Genomic DNA, 20,782 nt, shown 5'->3' with positions numbered 1-20,782 from the left:
TCTCTTCCCATGTTATTTTTTGCTTTTCAGTATAGTGTATATACGATTTCTTTTTTTAATGAATTATACAATTTACAATTAATCACAATTAACTAATCAAATATTACATTTATATATAAAAAATTATTGAATAATCAAACAAATAAATTAAAACATAATTAGATAAATTTAACATAAATTTAAATCTAAACACATAATGAAACTTGAATTTAAAATCTCATAGTTCTAAGACCTCTTCTATATATGATTTATTGTCATTTGTGGCCAAACAATTTGATTTGATACGAAAAAAATTGTAAATGAAAACATCTAAGAAAGAAGAAAATAAAAAGAAAGATCATCTAACTTTGTTGCAATCTTAATAATTAAAAGGATAAAAGAATTTTTTTTAAAACAAAAGGATAAAGAAAGTGTTAAAATATTGACTAAAATCTCGACAGTTTTGATAAAAGATTTTTTGAGATTTTTTTTTTCAAGTCTACTAAAGATATTGTTTGACAAGCGTGAAGTGAGCTTATAAATGGTGGGCTCATGATGAATGTTTTATATTTTGAAGTTTGGTTGGAAATTGTTAGAGAGAGAGTGAAAGAAGAACGCATGCGAGTTTACCACCAAATCAGCATCAACAGCGTGTATAAATCCATTAAGCAACGTATGATTACTAGTGAAAGAATAAAATAACTTCAATTGGATAGAATATTTAAAGCAAAGATCACAAGCAGACAAAAGGGTTTACTTAAAAAATTTAGAGATAAATGAGAGTGGAGAGAAATGAAATTTCATATCTATTAAATTATGGATAAATTGGATACATAAATATAATAAGAGCTTCTCTCGGTATTAACCTCATTTGGGTACAATATATAAAATAATTATACAAATAAAATAATAAAATATTTATAAATATAAATATCATTATATTATTTATTTTCAATTTAGTTTTTGGTTTGGACTGATTTTTTTTTTTTTAAAAAAAAAAACCAAATCAACATATTTTAATTTTCAAATCAAATCAAACCTATCCAATTCAAACTAAATTAATTCAAATCAAATAAAATCGAATTTTTTTTTCACTGGAAGCCTTGTTTTTCTGTACTGGTACCGTGGCACTCATATTCATACTGGAAACTTCAAAGTACAATACTGACATATCTTTCATATACAAGTCTAGAAACCACAAATAATTTCATCCCACGAATTATTTATAGAACAAGGTTTTGACCATAACTAAGTTGCAAACCATTTTTATAGCCAAATTAATTCTCGATACCACAAAAAACTTTAAGAGCAGATTCAGCTTTTTGACCAGCCTCTGTATAGTAGAACCCCAAGAATTCAACGTGATCGAAGGGCTTAAACAGCAAAGGGTTTGCTTCATCCACTAGCTCGTCTGGGGCCTTTATTATGTAACCTGCTTTGGGGATTGAAAACAGTCCAAGCGAGTACCTTGCCTTGTCTCCGCTCATCATCACGCGATGATAAGGAGCGTGCAATCGACCATTTAACCACGCCTGCAAGTTTATGGCACAAACTTTATCTTAGCGATTGTTTATTTAGTATTTCTGAAATTTATTCCCTATTTTGTTAATTAAAAGAAAAGTCATTTGATTTATATAATCATTTAAAAAAAATTTAATAAATTTAAAAATTAAATTTTAATATCTGTAATTTTTTACTCTATTCTTAAATTGTAACTTACTTTGGGAAAATAAAATACTTTTAATTACAAATATCAAATTAGATTTAATGTTTGAAATCTATCTTTTCTTTTATTTGTTTTTATCTTCAATATCGTTGCTTTAAATTTTTTATAATGTTGGTTCGAACAAACTGTAAGAATATTTATCTAGTACGTATTATTGCTATAATATACAATAAGCCTAACATGATCCATCATTTAACATCCTTAAAAGTTAAGCTTAGACTAAGTTGGTTCGTCAAACAGAAATTTTATTGTAATATTTTAATAGTAATAATCGAAAGCTAAACAAATAAATGCTATTTATTAATAAAATAATCTATTAAAACTTATTGGATCAAATTCTAATGTAAAAACCTTGGTCCAACTTTAATCAATTCAAGTCCATTCGACGGGACTGGACAACCAACTCTGTCCCTAGACACTTGTACCCAAATATCTAGTGTCTAGAATATATTTACTTTGACTTATTTTTATTTTTATAGTCTAGCCTTTAAATTATAAGTTGTCTACAGGGGATTTTGTAAAATCATAGCTATGAATTCCTCTAAATTTGTTAGATTTTCTCAAGAATTCGTGGAAAGGGAAGCTAAGATGAGACTTACGTAGAGAGATTCCCCAATCATGACAATGAAAGTGTCTTTGGAGGGTTTCACTTCGATCCATTCTCCGTCCTTGGTTTGAACCTCCAAGCCGTCGACCTCATTTTGGAACAATATGGTCACAACATTCTTGTCCGTGTGACTGTTTAGTCCAAGCTTTGTTTCAGTGGTTTTTGGTTCTTTATACTTCATCATCCTAAGAAGGTAGTTCGTCGAATCCATGTGCTCATCCAAATATTTCTCAAGATGGAAACTCTCCAATATCATTCTTCTAATAATTTGATCTAACTCCGATGATTGCTTTGAGAAAGAATGTATAGTTTTGCTGTCAAGATCAAAAAGTATGTTATCTGTTCTGAATGATGAAAAGTTGTATCTAGTTTTTATGCCAAAATAGGAGTTCGATGAAAAATTACTGGAAAATTATAGTTAGAAGGAAATTATGAACCTGAAACTTGTGTTTCCTTGAGGCCATAAGGTACTAATCTGGGCGTCAACTTTTTCAGTAATGTCTGCATCATCAATGCCCATGCTCTCGTACAATGGTACTTGAGGGTATTGGCCTACATAGCCATGGAAAGGCTTCTTGGAAATATTGCGAGCTTTGATTTGTAAAGGGAGGTCAAAAAGCTCTTCCACGGCTCCAAATATTGGCTCTCGAAGGTCGAGGGGGATCTTGTCGAACCTAGCCTCAAAGCAACCATACTCTTGAAGGGCTTGCTGGACTTGCCCTTTCACCAAATCCCAGTCAATGGTGCCTGGTTTTAGGTCTGGCTTAGTGAAATCAACGACTGGAAGATTTAGAGGAGTTTGGGAGCCCATTAATCCTGATCTAATGCACAATGGAGGAAGTTATTTTCTTGTTACTAACTTGGTGTGAAGCGTTTTCATGTGAATGACCCAATTTATATACACCTCCAACGATACTTGTATCCTTAGAGGACAAAAGAATGATCATGAATTTCTATCCAATATTAAAATATTATAATATTGATCAAGGAATTATTGCTTTAATTTAAAAAATTCATTGGCAAAAGATTCTTTGAAATGTGCCCTGTCCAGGCATGTTTACACTTTACTCACCTAACCCTTTTTTTTTATTGCAGTTCCATCTTCCGACTTCCAATTCAAGTATGATGTTTGATGAAATAAAAAAAAAAAAATACTATTAGGAATTAGGGGGCAGCATATTTCCAGGACCATTTTCATGTAGTTTTCATCTAATCGGTATTTTTTTGAGTACGAATTAATTAATTAATTAATTAATGCATTTGGACAAAAGATTTAGCCAAAGTATTTCTTTTTCAAAAATTTGTTTTCTGATTGAGATTGGTGGAAAAATACGTATTTTGATGATGCATTCTTTTGGACCACAAGTTAAAAAAGAGCTAATACTTTCATTATGAGTGGTTTTAATTTTTTGGATCGATGCTATAGTTTTTTTTTTTTTTTTGTCATTCAAAGGATAGAATCTTACATTTAAAAAAAAAAAGAATGTTAAAATTCGAATCTTGATTTTGATATTTTTTTTAAAATTATTTTAATTACTAAATCAAACACTTGAAGACATACTGTAATTTGCAATTGTTACAAAGAAGCTACCACGCGCGACCGTGCCACTGTTTATCGAATGATTGTAAACAAATGTAATCTGTAGTACTTGTTGCACTGTTATCATTAGTGGCGGGTCCAGGATTTTACATTAGGGAGATCAAACTAAATAATAACTATAATTTGAAAATTTTTATTTAGTATAAAATATATTATTATTTTATTAAAAATTATAAAAAATTTTAAGCAAAATATGAGATTTCATAATATAACCATAAATAAAATAAAAAAATTAAGTTTTGAAATAAAAAAATAAATAATTATTTAAAATAGAAGAAACTCAAATAATTTTATTTAAAATTGTGTATGATGATATTTCATAAAAAAAATTCATTAAATTTAAAAGATTTAACAAATTTTCTCACAATATAGATAACAAGAATAAGTGTTTTTTTCTCAATAAATATTTATAATTTTCTTTGATTTAAAATTTAAAAAATTTATAATTTATTATTATCGTAATGTTTTTGAAACCGCTAAACGTAAAAGAGTTTTAAAATAAAAAAAATGAAGGAATCGTCATCAATTTTTTTAAGGTATGATTAATTATTCAAAAGTTTTATTTTTAGTTTAATTAATAAATATTAAAGTAAAAAAAATAAAATAAAATATAAATATGTTTTGGGTTTAAAGAATGAGATTGAGCTTCATACCTGGTTGGATCAAATTGGGTTTGAAGCTCAATTGAGTTAAAATCGGACATAGAATCTAGTTGAGTTAAAATCGAACCTGAGATCCAATTAAATCGAAATTAGATCTGGGTTTGAAAACCCAATACACGTGATAAATTTTAAAATGAAACTTGGCTAAAAATCAGATAAATTTAATATCTACAACTATTAGTGATTTTAAAATCAGAAGACAAAAGATGCATTAATCTTATTATGGAAGAAGTTATATGCATTAATTTTATCATGGAAGAACTTATAATTGCCTTTGCACCACCATTATAATTGGCTTTTTAAAAAGATAAAAATGCCATTTTTTGTAATAATTATAACGACTCGATGCTGGGTTCAATTTTTTTAAGAAATAAGACTTAATTCTAGGTTCAGGTTTGTGTCTTTTTTTGTTATATTAATCTCATTTTTTATTTTTTTGTTAAACTTCTTTAAATAGTTTTGACTTTTTAATGTAGGTCATATTTAACAAATATATTTATTTTTTAAATTTTTAATGAAAACTAAACTATAAATATTAATACTTTTTACAAAGTAATTAAAATTAGAGAATTGAATTTTTTTCCTTAAAAGTTTTTTTTTTAAATTATAAGTATAGATTATAATTATAATTAAATATTACATAATTGAATAATCAAATAAATAAACTAATCAATAAATTAGGACATAACTAGACAAAATCACATATAATAAAATTTAAACTTAAAATCTCGAGATTTTAAACATTTATAATCACTAAAAACAAATTTTTATTTTTTAGGAAGACTATTTTTAATTTTTTTAGAAAAACCTCTTATGAATTATATACATTATACCAATTTGAAGTAGAGGTTTAAAAATCTTAGGGGAGGTGGGGGGGGGGGGGGGGGGGAAGTGGGGGCATGGCCCCCTCTGGTTTAAACGTGGCTCCGCCATTTGTTATCACCTTTTTTTTTTTTTTTGAAAAATAAGATTTTATTAAGAAAAAGAGGGGTACAAAATTACAACCATGCAATCAAGTCAGTGGATCTATCCACTCCCGACTTGGTTAGATAGTCCGCTAAGTGATTAGCTTCTCTAGATACATGAACAAACGAAATAATGACAGCTTGTAAATGACAGAGGCGGTTGATGACATTACTGAACTTCCATGGGCTTTCGCTAATGTGATTCACCCATGAGATAACAACTTTGGAATCATTTTCAATAATGAGGTCTGGCAGAGGATTGACATTTGCTTCCATCACAATCGTGAGTGCCTCTACCACAGCCATTAGCTCAGCAAGATTTGAATCCATGAATCCAATATTTTTGGAAAAGAGAAGCTTAATCTTTCCTTCACTAAAGTGAAGCACTTCACCTATTCCTGCTGGTCCCGGTTTTCCACGAACAGAGCCATCAACATTGATCTTCCATTTTCCTTTCGGGGGTGGACTTCAGAGTGCTGACTTGTTTCTTGGTTTCTTAGGCAGTGAGATTGAGAGATCTTGCATGCTTTGTAGAGAAGCTTGATATATTGAAATTTTGTTCAGGAAACTTAGCTTTCATCCAATAACCAAGACGGGCTTTAGTTAGTTCAAAGATTTGATCCCCTGATATAGATTTTTGGTTGAATATCACTTCGTTTCTCGCCAACCAGATGGACCAGACAATTGCATAAAAAAGGGTCTCCCAAGTCTGCTTCTGTTCTTTCTTACAAAGCAGATCACACCAATATTAGAAAGCTACCTTTAAAGAACCTGGAATGATCCAAACTAGGCCCCATTGGTTATCACCTACTATGAATATTTTGATGGTTTTTACTAATTAATATAAGTTTTAGATCACATTAGGTGTATAAGATAATAGATAAGATAGGATGATAATTATTTTATATTATATTTGATTTGTATTTTAAAAAATGGATAGAATTATAAGGAGAATTAATCATCCTCGTTGTATAAGATGATTTAATTCTTCCAAAGTAAAAAAAATTATTTTTAATCCATTAAATTAAACTTACATGCCTTATTATTATATTTTTAAAAATTACATAAATAATTTAAATTATATAAACTTTGAGAAAATATAATTTTGACTAATAAATAAATTATTCTATTATAATTTTTATATATATCAAACATAAGATAAGATGACATTATTTAATTTAATCTTTTTTATAATATTATTTTATCTTATCCTATCAAATCATGTTTAGTATACAAAATTACAATAAGATAAGATAAAATGATATTATAAATAGGATTAGATTAAATAATGTCATTTTATCTTATTTTTTATGTGTATAAGGATTAAAATAAGATAATTTATTTATTGATTAAAATTTATACAATTTAAATTATTGATATAATTTTTAAAGATATAATAGGATATGTAAGTTTAATACCATGAACTAAAAATAATAATCTCTACTTTGAGAGAATTGAATCATCCTATATCAAGATGATAATAATCCTCTTCGTAATCATATCTCTTTCAATTAAATACAAAATAAATATAATATAAAATAATTATCATGCTATTATATCTATCATTTTATGCAACAAATATGATCTTTCATAATCTTGTGTAGTAATCAAATTCATAAGATATTATATAAGTTATATGGTGTTGTTCATTTTAATTAATTTATATGAGTTTGGTTCAATTTATATTTGATTAATTTGTTATATTTTATGTAACACATAATTAGTTATTTGATAGTAAAAAATGTAATTTCATTATAAAAGAAACAAAAATATTATTGTATCATCTTTTCTACCTCCGTTATCTTTTAAGATTTTGATTGGCATGAAAAAAAAAAAAATGTATAGTACATCTAATGAGACCATTAAGATAAAATTTTATTATAAATAAAATATAAGAAAATATTTATTTATTTGTTTGAAAGTTGTATTATAGTATAAGATTCTTTATATTTAATTTTGTCAATATTAAATTAAATAACAAAACATTATAAATAAAAAATATTATTTTACTGATTCTATTGACACATGCAGTTGTCCTCAACAAAGTATATTTTAGTAAGAGTTAATATTACGAATAATTCTTAAATTATAATAAAATGTTTAATAAAATATTAAATTTTAAAAAATTTTATTTAAAATATAAATTTATTAATTAATATGATATTCATTTTTAATGTAATTAACTTTAAATTATGATATATGGTGAATAAATAATCATTTAAATATCATATTAATTAATAAATTTAGAATTTAAAAATCACATAAAAATTTTTAAAGTTGAGACATAATATTTAATATTTTACTATAATTTAAAATTATTCGTGATATTATTCTCATTTGTGATTATTTTTTCACATAAAGTTGTAGAAAGAAGCAACAGAGATCAGAAAACTTAGTGATATAAAGCTTCGGAGCACAAAACTTGTGATCTAAGAAAAGAATCCGGAAATTAGAGCAATCTTTGTTGAAGAAGAATCCAAACTGAGCCTAGCTTTGACAAGAGAGAAAACTTAAAGCCCTAATCAACAATACTTGTCAGGTAGCCTATGAACTTAGCCTTAATCACGTCAGAAGCATTTAAAAAATAGCAGAAGTAGAGTTCATTCTATCTTTGTAGATATGCCACTAGATTTAATTTAATAAACAATATAAAGGTCATATTCTTGAAACTGTCTTTCATGTAGTTAATAATAAACTGCTACATCACATTTCCTTTTTTTTTTAAATGATATCATTAAATCCCAATTTTTTAAAAGAAATCCAATTATTGTGAAAGCTTTGAGTTTTGCACTTGCATATGTTATGAAATCTTCTAGTTGGTTGAAGAGGAGAGTAAACCACCAATCCCTTTGCTTTGTTTGCTTGAAGTGATTCCCTTCTTAGATCTCTAGCTGCTGCTGAATTTCGACATATCCACTATTTCTTCCTTGAATAGAAAAATGGGCACTTTTTACTCTGCATATGGTTTTTTTCTTAAATACACCTATAAATTTTATTTTTATATTTATTAATTGTAAAGACAAAATATTTTTGAGTACTTAATATATAAATTAATCTGTATATCCCTCCTTTGTATGCTCTTAGTTTTATCTCTCTGCACTCGATCCCCGCCCAATTTCAGCCATCGGTACGCCATGGTGTCACCTCTCCCACTCTTCATGCCTTTAACCCTCTATCTTTTTCATTGTTCATCTCAAATTAATAAGACCCAGAGATTCCATCAATGATTGTTTCTTTCTAATAATTCCAGAGAAAACTTCGACTTTGTCTTTCCTCTTTGTCCCTTGTTAATTTTCTAGATGCCATTTGAAGCTCTTGGGCCCTGAAAAATACCATTTTGCTTTGAAAATTTATTGTTGTTGTATCTATTTCTTTATGCTATTGAAAGCCATTAATGTGCTGATTCCTTCATAACTTATACTAGATATGTGGATAACAGTGTCAATGACGAAATATAACAGATCGATTGTAATGATTTTTCTATATATATATATATATATCAATTGATTTAGAATTGATCGTAGATAATAGAGTTCTTTTATTCAAGAAAAGTTTTTAAGACATGAGCATAAACAGGGCATTGACACTACTGAACATTCCACATTCAAGACCGTAGGTATACTAAGCTGGCAACGAAACCTTATTGGATCGTGTTCTTTTCATCATATATAAACATGTTTCAGAGACCACAAAAAGCTTTGATAGAATACTTAGAGTTCTTTCCCTCATTCGATTTATAAAAATGAAGGAATTCAAAATGGTCGAAGGACTTGTATTTGATGGGGTGCGCCTCATCCCCTAGCTCTTCAAGTATATGTATGATCCCACTAATGAATGCAAACATTCCCACTGAGTATCTTGTTTCCTTCTCCTTCATGATGACTTGATGGTAACAGTGTGGTATTCTGTCATTGCTCCAAGCCTAATCAAAGCAAACATCATTAAAATTGTCAATTTTTTTCTATAATTTCATTAAATTGAGAAAAAGCGATTCTAGTTTGGGATCTCCTATTTGATGAATCAAAATGATTACCATTAAAAAGGAAAATATGGTTAGGTTTTAAATTCAAAGATGAGATTGGAGATCGCTAAACTCACCATCAATGCATCCCCTGCCATGACAACAAAAGATGTCGGCGATGGCTGTACATCAACCCACAGACCATCCTTCAATTTCACCTGCAAACCACTGCTATGACCTTGATGAATTATGGTCAGGAGAGTTTTGTCTGTGTGAGGCACTAAACCAGTGTTGCTTTCGTTTATGTCAGGCTGTTTATATTTGAAGAATCGAAGAAGATAGTTGGTCACGTTGATGTAATAATCATAGTAATTTCCAACACCATAACTTTCAAAAATCATTCTCATCACGGTTCGATCAAGTTCTGCTACTAGCTCTGAAAAGGTTTGAGTACTTTCGCTAATTCATCAAAGAACAAATGAAATAAGAAGTTAATTTAGCATCAGCTAAAAACAAAGCGCAATTCATAACTGGAAGATCATAAAGATTAAGGGAGTTGCTCAAATTATACCGAAAGCGATCATTTCCAGTAGGCCACATGAGATTAGTGAAACTTTGAGTTCCATCAAGAGTTGTTGGGTTGTCAATCCCTAAGGCTTCATACAGAGGAAGAGATTTGTGTTGTCCGATATAGTCAAAGTAAGGTTTATCGCTAGTGTTTCGCATTTTTACCTCTGTTGGGAGATCGAATAACTCTTTAGCTGTGGCAAAAATGGTGTCATGAAGCTGTTGAGGTACTTTGTCGAATTTTGCTTCAAAACAACCGTGCTTTTCCAGAGCTCGCCGGACATCATTGCATGCTGACACCCAAGTGCTTGTTCCATGCTTTAGATTTTCCTGAGTGAAATCGATAACGGGAAGCTTAAGCTGTGATTCCAAACCCATAACAAATAAATCGCTATTATTATTTCTTCTCTGAAGGTTTTTGGAGATATATCAAATTAGTATGTTGAGCTTGCTCTTTATAGATGGCTTATAAGGGACAAAGTCACGTGAATGCACTACAAGGGTTTAGATTTTTAGTGGTATTTTTTTTAATGTTTAGCGGTGTTTATAACACCAATAAAAATTTACGACATTTGCAAAAAATACCAGTTAGAATGTCGGCTATGCATCGAAAAAAATAGTGACGTTTTTATAAAAAAAAACACCGTTAATATGGTGACGTTTGTATAATAAGACGTCACTAAATTAACAACATTTGTATAAAAAAAACACCGCTAATTTAGCGGCATCTTTTGATAAGGACATCGCTACTTTTAATGGCATTTTTATGGTACAAACATTACTAAATTATTCATTTAACAACATTATTGAACGCGAATGTCGCAAAATTAAGAAATTTAATTTTTTTAATAAAAATTTTTTATTAATGTTTATTATTTTCATTAACAAGAAATGTTAAAAGAAATAAAAACGAACTTAAATTCAAAAATTGAAATTAATAAATACTTAATTCACATTCAAATATGTATCTAATTGAAATTCAATGTGTTCATACTAATTGTGTTAAATTATTTAGGAACGGTTCAACGTCCCAATTGACTGTAAAAAGATTGTGTTGCAATCTGCTGAAAAAGCATTCAAAGACTTTAAAAGCAGATTGACAACCCAATATATTTTATCGCTGGCTGATCAAGGTGATGTATTGGTTGTTCCACCTATGTCATATGCAAATGTAATAAGTGTTGAAGATTGGAGAAATTTTATTCGAAAACGACTATAAGAAGATTTCTTAGTACTCAAACCCATTACCAAAAAAATTATTTATAAGATTTTATGCAATATATTCAATATCTTCATATTTAATTGATGTAATTTCTTTCTTTTGTAGAAAATCAAAGAAAGCCAATAGAACATTCGGGCCAAACAAATATATCACCATCGGATAGCGAAAAAGGGATATAAAAATGTGAAATATAAGCTTGTAAGTATTCGCACACTTGTTTTATACTCATTAATGAATATTTATAAACATTTATTTCATAGATTTTGATTCTTATATTACAGTAATTTAATAGGAATCAATGAGCTCTGGCACTGAAGTTTTGAAATGGGATATCTGAAAACAAAGACATCTGCGGAAGGATGGAGCCTTTGTAGAAGAAGCAACCTAAAGAATGACTAAAAAGATTATATGTGTAATTGCTTGTTTAATATCATGTATGATTGGCATTGTGGTTGTATGCATGACTCTATACTAACTTATATAGATTTGTTGTTATAACCCATCTTGTTATAATTTTTCAGGATGATTATGCTGTCAAAGTTAAATTCAATAAACTGGTAACCCAGTGTGGTGAAGATCCATTGTCTTTAGCATTAGGAGCTAAAGAAAAGCCTGATCGAGTTCGTGAGGTTGGTAAATTTGTGTTGCCATCAAAGGTTTTTAGTAATTAACCCAAAACCCAACGAATGACAAATGCACAATATGAAGCAATCATTGAGCAATGATGACCAAGAGCAATGCTTCAGTGAGCAACAGCAAAGACTTGCTATTTTGGAGGTCATATTGGTAGCAATGCAGCATTGCATGCCTATAGGCCAGTCGGATAAAATTGTCCACATAAGACAAGCTTTCGTTGCAAGTCAAGCAAAGACCTAACCTCCGCTACCAGCCATAAAGTATGATTTTGTTTATAAGTTTAATATTAATTTGTTTATTATACTTATTGATTTGGTTTTAATACTTATATTTCATTAAATATGATAGTAGGATGTTAAAACTCAGAGTGTGACCTTTGCTCAAGCTACCATGGATGAGTTATCTAATTATTCACTTGATCATTTATCTGGAGGAAACTGCATAACCATTGAGTTTGAGGAATGATTATTTGATAAACCATCATTTTCTTACATTGATATGGATGAGGTTAAATAATTTTGTGAACTGGATGAAATATCAGTTGTTGAATTGTTGTTCATATGAAGTTAGCTTATAAATACAAATATGCACACTCAATATGTATTAATCTATATTACAATGTAATACTAACTAGTATTGTTGATTGTTATTATGTAGCTTTCTATATAGAGAGGTCAAGGCGAGAGAGTTGACCCACAGATTTAGATTCATTGACCCAACTTCATTAGTGAGTAGAATGGCATAGTGGCTTATCATGCTAATCATGTGATTGAATGCATGAAAAACTCGGTTGATTATTATTGACTCTCGTATAATGCGCAGTAAGTTATATTCATACAAATAATTATTTCAACCTTACCCAAATTTGATATGAGACCTAATCTAAGTATATCATTCTTATATTTTGCAGTCATCATTGGGTGTTTATTGTGATTGATATCAAATCCTTAACACCATACTTACTAAATTCAGCTAATCCAATGGCGATGCCTAACCCCAAAATTCAAACTTTTATAAAGAGTTATTACATGTTATTATATTATATATCTTTTGTTTCTTCATAAGTAATTTTATTTATGTATTAATTTTTTTTTTCAATTTAGGGTAATATCTATATTCGATAAAAAGGCAAAAAAAAATAGGTGTCATTTTCGGTAAATGTGAAATTTATTCTTTTATGTTGAGTTTATGTAGATATATGTTTCTTAAACCAACTCAATTTAATTTTAGGTACCTCATTAATTTGAAAATACTGAATGTGGATATTATGTCTTTCGTTTTATATGAGAGATAATTTTATATGATTTTATGATCATACTATTCAAGGTTAGTATAAATTTCATAAAGTCATTATATCTTCAAAAAAATAAAAAGCTAAATTATAACCGACTCTCGAACCCAACCTGATTTTCGTAGACCAAAATTTATTTTTTTGATAAACTTTAAACCCGTTTTTATAATTTTATTAAAAAGATAAACTTTTGGGTGGTCAATCACACCCTAATAAAGATTGGTGGTGACTTTCTCATTTATTTTGATTTTAAAACTCATTTACGTCTAATGATTTCAAAATCATTACGACACCAGATATGGTTATTCCTCTGAAGTTTAAGGTGCCAGAGTTTGAGAAATATGATGGTACAAAATGTTCAAAGACCCACATTACTATGTACTATAGAAAAATGGTAGCCCATGCTAATAATGAAAAACTATTAATGTATGTGTTTCAAGATAGCCTTACAAGCTCTACTGCTATATGGTATGTCCAGTTGGATAGGACTCGCATTTGCTCTTGGAGTGATATGGTCTATGACTTCATTAGTCAATACCGATATATCATAAACTTAGCCCCAGATCACTTTTTTTTTGTAGAATATGAAAAAGAAAGTGACTGAGTCATTTAAGGAATATGCCTAGCGATGGAGGGATATTGCTTCTCAAGTATAGCCTTTTTTGACTAAAAAAAAAACCACAGTGTTATTCATCAGTACGTTGAAATCTCTCTATTATGAAAAGATGATAGGGAATGTCACAAAAAATTTCGTTGACATGGTGATCTCAAGCAAAATCATTGAAAATGCCATTAAAAATGGCAAGTTGAAAGGATGGAAAACCAAAAAGGCGTCAAAAAAGAAAGAGACTGAGGCTTAAGTTACGAGCCTTGATAGACAATTTAGGGGATGTCAACCCTATCCACTATAAGGTTACTCTTCATACTATCCTGTTGTGAACAATACCTTATCCTACCCATACCATAGCCATCTTACTCATCCACATACCAGCTTATTTTTAGCCACCAAGCTCCTATATATAGCCTTAACATCCAACCTCCTGTAAGACTTCAAATTTGTTTTACTAACTCAACAAGTGGTTAATGAGAGTAATGAATTACTCGAGAAAATCTCGTGTTTGATCCAATCCTTATGACTTATACGGAGTTATACCTAGAGCTTTACAATAACCACTTGATTACCTCCAACCGTGTAAAGCCACTCAAGCCATCCTATCCCAAGTGGTATGATCCTACAGCCCACTGTGACTACCACTATGGAATTGATGACCATTCTATTGAAAATTACACTACTTTAAAGCATAAAGTGCAACAGTTGATCAAGGATGAAATGATAAGTTTTGATCAAGAATGAGCAACAATACCTAATGTTAGTGGCAATCAATTGCCTAATCATAATGTCAATGCTCTGAGTGAGAATCAAGAACATGATGGTCTAAAAAAGTCTGAAGAATTACAGCGAATCAGAGGACAAGATGTCAATAAAGATTTTTCACTCGATTGCACAGAGGCCTAATTTTTTAAAATGATGTTAAAGCTGGTTGAAAGTTTCTTGTCATTTTAAGATTTTTTTAGAGTAATGTTAGGATTTCTTTTATGCAATAGGATTTCATTTGTTATCATTATAATAAAAGGCAAGGATCATGCATTTCTTTACATTTTCTGTTTCATTAAACCATTGTTCCATGCTTTGTCACCTTTTATAACTTTTCATTCCCATTCTTAAATTTTAAATAATGAATATTTAGACAATGATAACAATAATTCTAAAATTTAATTTTGAGAACTCATTCATATTAATCTGATGAGACTATTTGAGTAGAAGAAGCCAGCTACTAGCAGATATGAAATAGATATATCTTGAAGATGTGCAGTCATTTATAAAGATGCATAAGCTTGTTTTTGTTTCACAGATGATCTTCAAAAAAAGCGTTAACATTTGAGATGAAAAATGGCCATCTTTCTTTTACCATTCGAAAAATCATTCATTGCTACCCCTTTGAGCCTATTATGATTTTTTTTTCTAAGGAACCCTAACCAAAGATTACCTTTTACATTGGGGGTATTTTTTTTTTTAAAAAAAAGGTAAAAGATCGTAAAAAGTCTCAAAGAGAGAAAGAAAAGTAAAATGAAAGAAAGATTGAAAAGAAAAATGCCACAAACAAGTTAGGGCAAAGTAATGAGAATACTTTTGTAAGGAATAAGATGAAAAAAATGAAAAAGTAGGGAAATGATGTGGAATGGGGTAAAATGCCAAGGTGTTAAGAATGATAAGAAATGATCTTTTGATTTTGAACCCTTTAAACATATGTTTTGAGCCTATTTTACTTATTTTTTTCATGACCCTTCACCATGGCCTATATTTAACCTTTAAAAGTCTATTTGGATCAAGTGTAAATGCTTGAATTGAATGATCATATGTTGAACTAAGGTATGCTTATGATGGAATAATGAGAATACTTTTGTAAGGAATAAGATGAAAAAAATGAAAAAGTAAGGAAATGATGTGGAATGGGGTAAAATGCCAAGGTGTTAAGAATGATAAGAAATGATCTTTTGATTTTGAACCCTTTAAACATATGTTTTGAGCCTATTTTACTTATTTCTTTCATGACCCTTCACCATGGCCTATATTTAACCTTTAAAAGTCTATTTGGATCAAGTGTAAATGCTTGAATTGAATGATCATATGTTGAACTAAAGTATGCTTATGATGGAATAATGGAATCGTATTGCATTGCTTTAGAGATTGAAGTGTGAAAGATACCACTAATGGATGGAAAAAGATGAAAAAAAATAAAAAAAATGAAAAAGAGAAAAAAATGAAAAAAATGAAAGAATGAAAAAAGATGAAAAAGAAAAAAAAGAAAGACTTATATTGAAAACCTAAAAAGGTAATTTGGGTATAAAAATCTCTGAATTAAGAGTTGGACACATAGATGAAAGGTCAAAGATATCTGAAGATCTTTCAAGTTGGAGAAAATTTTGATGAGCTCAAAATGATTTTGGTAGTTAATGGAATGAGTTGTTGAAAAAGAATCCTTAATTAATGTTTAGAATTGTTTGAATATTCATTGTTTGGATATTATTACTCTATTTGTTCCATTTATCTCAATAGCATGCATTCGTCTTGTTTCTTTCCCCAATTGTTTGTAGCAAACTCGTTCTTCATTGATTATCTTTCTTCGTACCTTGTGCTCCCTTATAGTTGCATCCCTAAAATAAATCGAGAAAATATATGAATGCATTATATTTGTCATGATTTGAAATGATGATGAATGAATGACAATGTGCACAAAAGATTCTTACATTTCTTGAAAAAGAATCTAAGATGATAGGGGATGAAAAGATGAAAAGAGTGCAAAAACCTAAAAATGATGATTTGAAAAGGCACATGGTGTGACCTAAATGATGAATATATGGATGAATTGATAGACATAACCTGTGAGTTGTGATCGAATGATGAAAATAATATGGATCAGTGAATAAAATTTATTATAAAATGGCTAGTATTGAGAAGTCTATGAATTGTGGTGAAAATTGTATGGGTCAATGGATGAAGTTTATGCTAAAATTGCTAGTATTGAGGAGCCTGTGAGTTGTGATATGGGGCAATTGATAAAACTTGTTCTGGAATTGTTAGTGCTGAAAAGCCTATTAATGGTGATTAAGTTAATGAAACTTGTTTCAAAGTGTTGAGAAGCTAAACAAGGAGAAAACGTGAGATGGTGGAGTCCTAAGGACCATATTACCACATTTTGATTAGAATTTCATGACATTGGCATCCGCGTTACATGCATTACGTTCGTATTATTTTTTTGAAAATGTTTAAAACTTTGGTTTGGATATGCATTTGCATTATGCAGTAAACATTTGAATCATGGTTAAGAATATGGCATTGTGAGAATCTAGATTGTTGCATTTAGAAAGCATTTGCATCATTGATCATGACATTCAGTACATACAAAATTTTGACTCTGGTGAAAGTTTGAAGCTTATCTGAAAAAAAAATTGAATATTTTGATGAAGTCTTGATCTCAAATAAGAATATTTGAATTTCAAATGAGAATATTGAGTTTCAAATGAGAATTTTTTAGGTGTGAAACCTTAAAGTTTGTAGAATGTGAATCTTCAAACCAGAATGAAAAGTTTTGAACTTTTGGATGTGAATCTCCAAAATTCAAATAAAAAGCTTTAAGCTTTTTGGATGTGAATCCCAAATTTGTCAAGTGTGAACTTTTGAACTTAAATGAGAAGCTCTGAACTTTTAGATGTGAACCTCCAAAATTCGAATGAGGCTATTTGAATGTGGATGCAAGTCTTGCAATTTACAAATGCGAATCTTGAGATCTTGCAAATTTGAATCATTATGAAACTAAAATTTTGATAAACAAATTTTAATAAATTCTTGCGAAGTTGAGAGGTTCTTGCGAATCTAGACCTTTGATTTTTGAACTCAAATTGTAAATCTTTGAGCTCCCATTACAAATTTCATCAAATTTGATCTATGACTTCTCTGGACATGATTGTCGATGAGCTTTTTATTTTTCCAAAGTTGTGGTGCCTCTGTTTAGAGGAGCATTTTATTTTTCAAAGTTGTGGTGCCTCTGTTTAGAGGAGCAATTTATTTTTTCAAAGTCATGGTGCCTCTGTTTAGAGGAGCAATTTATTTTCCAAAGTCATGGTGCCTCTGTTTAAAGGAGCAATTTATTTTTTCAAAGTCATGGTGACTCTGTTTAAAGAAGCTTCTAAAGTCGTGGTGCCTCTATTTAGATGAGCAATTTATTTTTTCAAAATCATGGTGCCTATATTTAGAGGAGCAATTGATTTTTCCAAAGTCGTGGTTTCTCTGTTTAGATGAGCAATTAATTTTTCAAAGTCGTGGTGCTTCTGTTTAGAGGAGCAATGGTGCCTTTGTTTAAATGAGCAATTTATTTTTTCAAAGTCGCGGTGCCTCTATTTAGAGGAGCAATTTAATTTTTCAAAGTTATGGTGCCTCTGTTTAGAGAAGCATTTTATTTTTCAAAGTTGTTTATGCCTCTGTTTAGAAGAGCTTTGTTTAATTTAAAAAAAAATAAAAACAAAAACAAAAACAAGATAAGTGTTGAGTTGAGTCTTGCTTGGGTGTCTATATCTTTGCACATTTTCTGTTTCACAGAAAATGTGCAAAGAAGGAAAATCAATGTAGACACCCCAATCTATCTAGGGTCTACATTTACTTCTAAATTTTTTATGGGATAGTAAAGAAAGCCTCATGGTAAAGAAACTTGATGAAGTTCGTAAAGAATTGTGTGAGTATGTATTATCATTTATTGATAAACCTTGAGGTTGACATTGTTGGTTGAATGTAATATATGAGGATCATTTGTTATAATGTTTTTAACATGCCATGTTGAATGGATAATTTAAGTTTGTAGATTGGGGTATTGGTTTAATATTATTGGTATATATTTGTTTTATATGAATACACATATATTGAGTATGATTATTTGAGAAAAGTATATTAATATCGCAATATTATCAGTTTTAAATTCGGATATGTGATCAATTTATTGAAATACAATAATATTCATAATGTAAATTCCAAAATGTAATTCATAGTATCACATATATAAACCAAATGTTTTCTAGGCATAAACCTATAACTGACTTCAAATGTTTTCTGGGCATAAACCTACAACTGACTTCACATATATAATTGAACAAAAGTTTTTTTGAAGGGATTATTGAAGGTATATTTCGCAAGAAAATGCCTTGAATAATCTCTAACAAAGTGTTATTAAGGCATTTTTTTACCAAAATCACCTTCAATAATCCCATCTAAATTTTTATTGTGTGCATTATTAAAGGCATTTTAGGTCAAAAATGCCTTCAAGAATCCATTTCAAATTTTTTGTATGGATTATTAAAGGCATTTTGGACCAAAACCACCTTCAATAATCACTCATAAAAATTTATTGATTGGATTATTAAGGTGTTTTTAGCCAAAAATGCCTTCAAGAATCCATTCCATATTTTTCCTATGGATTATTAAGGGCGTTTTTCTACTAAAAACACCATCCATAATTCCTCTCCAAAAAATTTTAAATCGATTGGTAAAGATGCTTTTGCCCAGAAAATGCTTAGAATAATCTATTACAAATAACCCCTTCAAAAACCCAAAAAAGGCTAAAGGGAGGGATCGAACCTATCACTTTTTGGTTAACATTCATATGATCCTTAAATTTTGAAAGGATATTTATTGAAGGCGTTTTTGAACAAAAACGGCTTCAATAATCTTGTGAAATTTTTTTGTGAAATTATTGAAGGCGTTTCTTGTAGAAAACACCTTCAATAATTGCATACATTTTTTATGAGGGGATTATTCAAGGCGTTGTCTACAAAAAATGCCTTCAATAATCTCCTATCAATTTTTTTAGTTGGATTATTTAAGCCATTTTCTGTAAAATATGCCTTTAGTATTCACTCAAATTTTTAGAGACAGGATTATTCAAGGCGTTTTAGTAGATAAACATCACTAATATCAAGTCTTGAGTGGCGTTTATAAGTAAAAATGCTACTATTTGAATATCTAGTGACGTTTTAATAATAAACGCATTAAGTTTTATAAAAACATGAAAGCTAGCGGCATTTGTAAGTGAAACGCCACTACAAAACTACTACTAATTTTTCATTTTCTTATAGTGATGGTGACTAAAGAAACTTATTGGTAATATAGCTGAAATATAATACTTTCTTAGAGTTAGAAATTTGGTAATGGAAACAACTTAGAATCGATCGAATTTGGGTTAGAATATGTCACTACTAACAAATAAGTATCACTGACGAAATTTTACTAATAGAATTTTTTCATCAATAATTATTGACAGAATATCGATGAAATGTACTTGAAAAAAAATGACAATTACTGACGGATTATTGACGGAATTTAATGACAAAAGAAATTCCATTGGTGCCATTTACCATGGAAATTTTCATTAGTAAAAAAGTTTTTCAAAAAACTTTTAAAAATTATCGATAGAATTTCTATTGATTAAATTGAATAAATTTCAAACCTCCTTCCTAGAATCAACAAAACCCATTTTTCCCAAAATTTCCCCCTCCCTCCAATCCCTAATCCCTATCTTCCTCTCTCCCCATCGTGAGGAAGTCATCAGTCAACCAGTATCTCTTTCTTCCGTCAATAATTAATTTACTTCTTCCTTCTTCAAGTTTTTTTTTTTTTTTTGAGTTTACTGTCAAATTTTTTGTTATAGATTTGTTATATTTTTTTGTTATATATTTGTTAAGTTTTTGTTGGTTAAACTTGTTAATTTTTATTGATTTTTTTTTTAAGTATTGTCAAGCATTGTTAATTTTTGTTGGCTTTTTTTTTGTTAGTATTGTTGAGTTTTTTTTTTTTTTTTTTATTGAGTATTGTTGAAATTTGTTGGGTTTTTTTTTATAGATTTATTAACTTTTAAGTGTATAAGATTTTTATTGATTATATGGTAAATTTTGGTTTGAAGTGTATTAAAATTTATATATTTTTATGAATGTTTTATATATAATATTTTTTAAAATTTA

The 20,782-nt window shown here is 29.2% G+C and overlaps 2 protein-coding genes across 2 annotated transcripts; both read right to left on the bottom strand.

The window, feature by feature from the left end:
- Positions 1 to 1,115: 1,115 nt before the first annotated feature.
- LOC111318553 (putative 2-oxoglutarate-dependent dioxygenase AOP1.2) lies at positions 1,116 to 3,174 on the bottom strand. The gene is made up of 3 exons (XM_022921412.2): positions 2,750 to 3,174; positions 2,386 to 2,626; positions 1,116 to 1,511 (listed from the first exon to the last, which is right to left on the bottom strand). The coding sequence occupies exons 1-3, from the start codon at positions 3,121 to 3,123 to the stop codon at positions 1,257 to 1,259; spliced, it is 870 nt and encodes a 289-aa protein (XP_022777147.2). The 5' UTR covers positions 3,124 to 3,174; the 3' UTR covers positions 1,116 to 1,256.
- A 5,935-nt stretch (positions 3,175 to 9,109) lies between these two features.
- Positions 9,110 to 10,489, bottom strand: LOC111318551 (putative 2-oxoglutarate-dependent dioxygenase AOP1). Its single transcript, XM_089755725.1, has 3 exons — positions 10,072 to 10,489; positions 9,638 to 9,959; positions 9,110 to 9,461 (listed from the first exon to the last, which is right to left on the bottom strand). Exons 1-3 carry the CDS (start codon positions 10,443 to 10,445, stop codon positions 9,219 to 9,221), a joined length of 939 nt encoding a protein of 312 aa, XP_089611851.1. The 5' UTR covers positions 10,446 to 10,489; the 3' UTR covers positions 9,110 to 9,218.
- Between the last annotated feature and the right edge of the window lie 10,293 nt (positions 10,490 to 20,782).

This window comes from Durio zibethinus, chromosome 26 (assembly GCF_047325235.1).
Source record: "Durio zibethinus cultivar Kanyao isolate XHJ-2024 chromosome 26, ASM4732523v1, whole genome shotgun sequence".
In the NCBI taxonomy this organism is placed as follows: domain Eukaryota; kingdom Viridiplantae; phylum Streptophyta; class Magnoliopsida; order Malvales; family Malvaceae; genus Durio; species Durio zibethinus.
Note: the sequence above shows the minus strand (reverse complement) of the source record. Positions and strands in the feature narration are given on the sequence as shown.

Bases quoted from the DNA above. Each gene is read 5' to 3' on its own strand.
- LOC111318553 (XM_022921412.2), bottom strand. From the start codon at position 3,123: ATGGGCTCCCAAACTCCTCTAAATCTTCCAGTCGTTGATTTCACTAAG. The intron at 2,627-2,749 runs GTTCATAATTTC...TGATCTTGACAG, and splicing joins CAAGGAAACACAAGTTTCAG to CAAAACTATACATTCTTTCT. The intron at 1,512-2,385 runs GTTCAAACCAAG...ATAAACTTGCAG, and splicing joins ATGAGGTCGACGGCTTGGAG to GCGTGGTTAAATGGTCGATT.
- LOC111318551 (XM_089755725.1), bottom strand. From the start codon at position 10,445: ATGGGTTTGGAATCACAGCTTAAGCTTCCCGTTATCGATTTCACTCAG. The intron at 9,960-10,071 runs GTATAATTTGAG...TTGATGAATTAG, and splicing joins ACTGGAAATGATCGCTTTCG to CGAAAGTACTCAAACCTTTT. The intron at 9,462-9,637 runs GTGAGTTTAGCG...TGCTTTGATTAG, and splicing joins TGGCAGGGGATGCATTGATG to GCTTGGAGCAATGACAGAAT.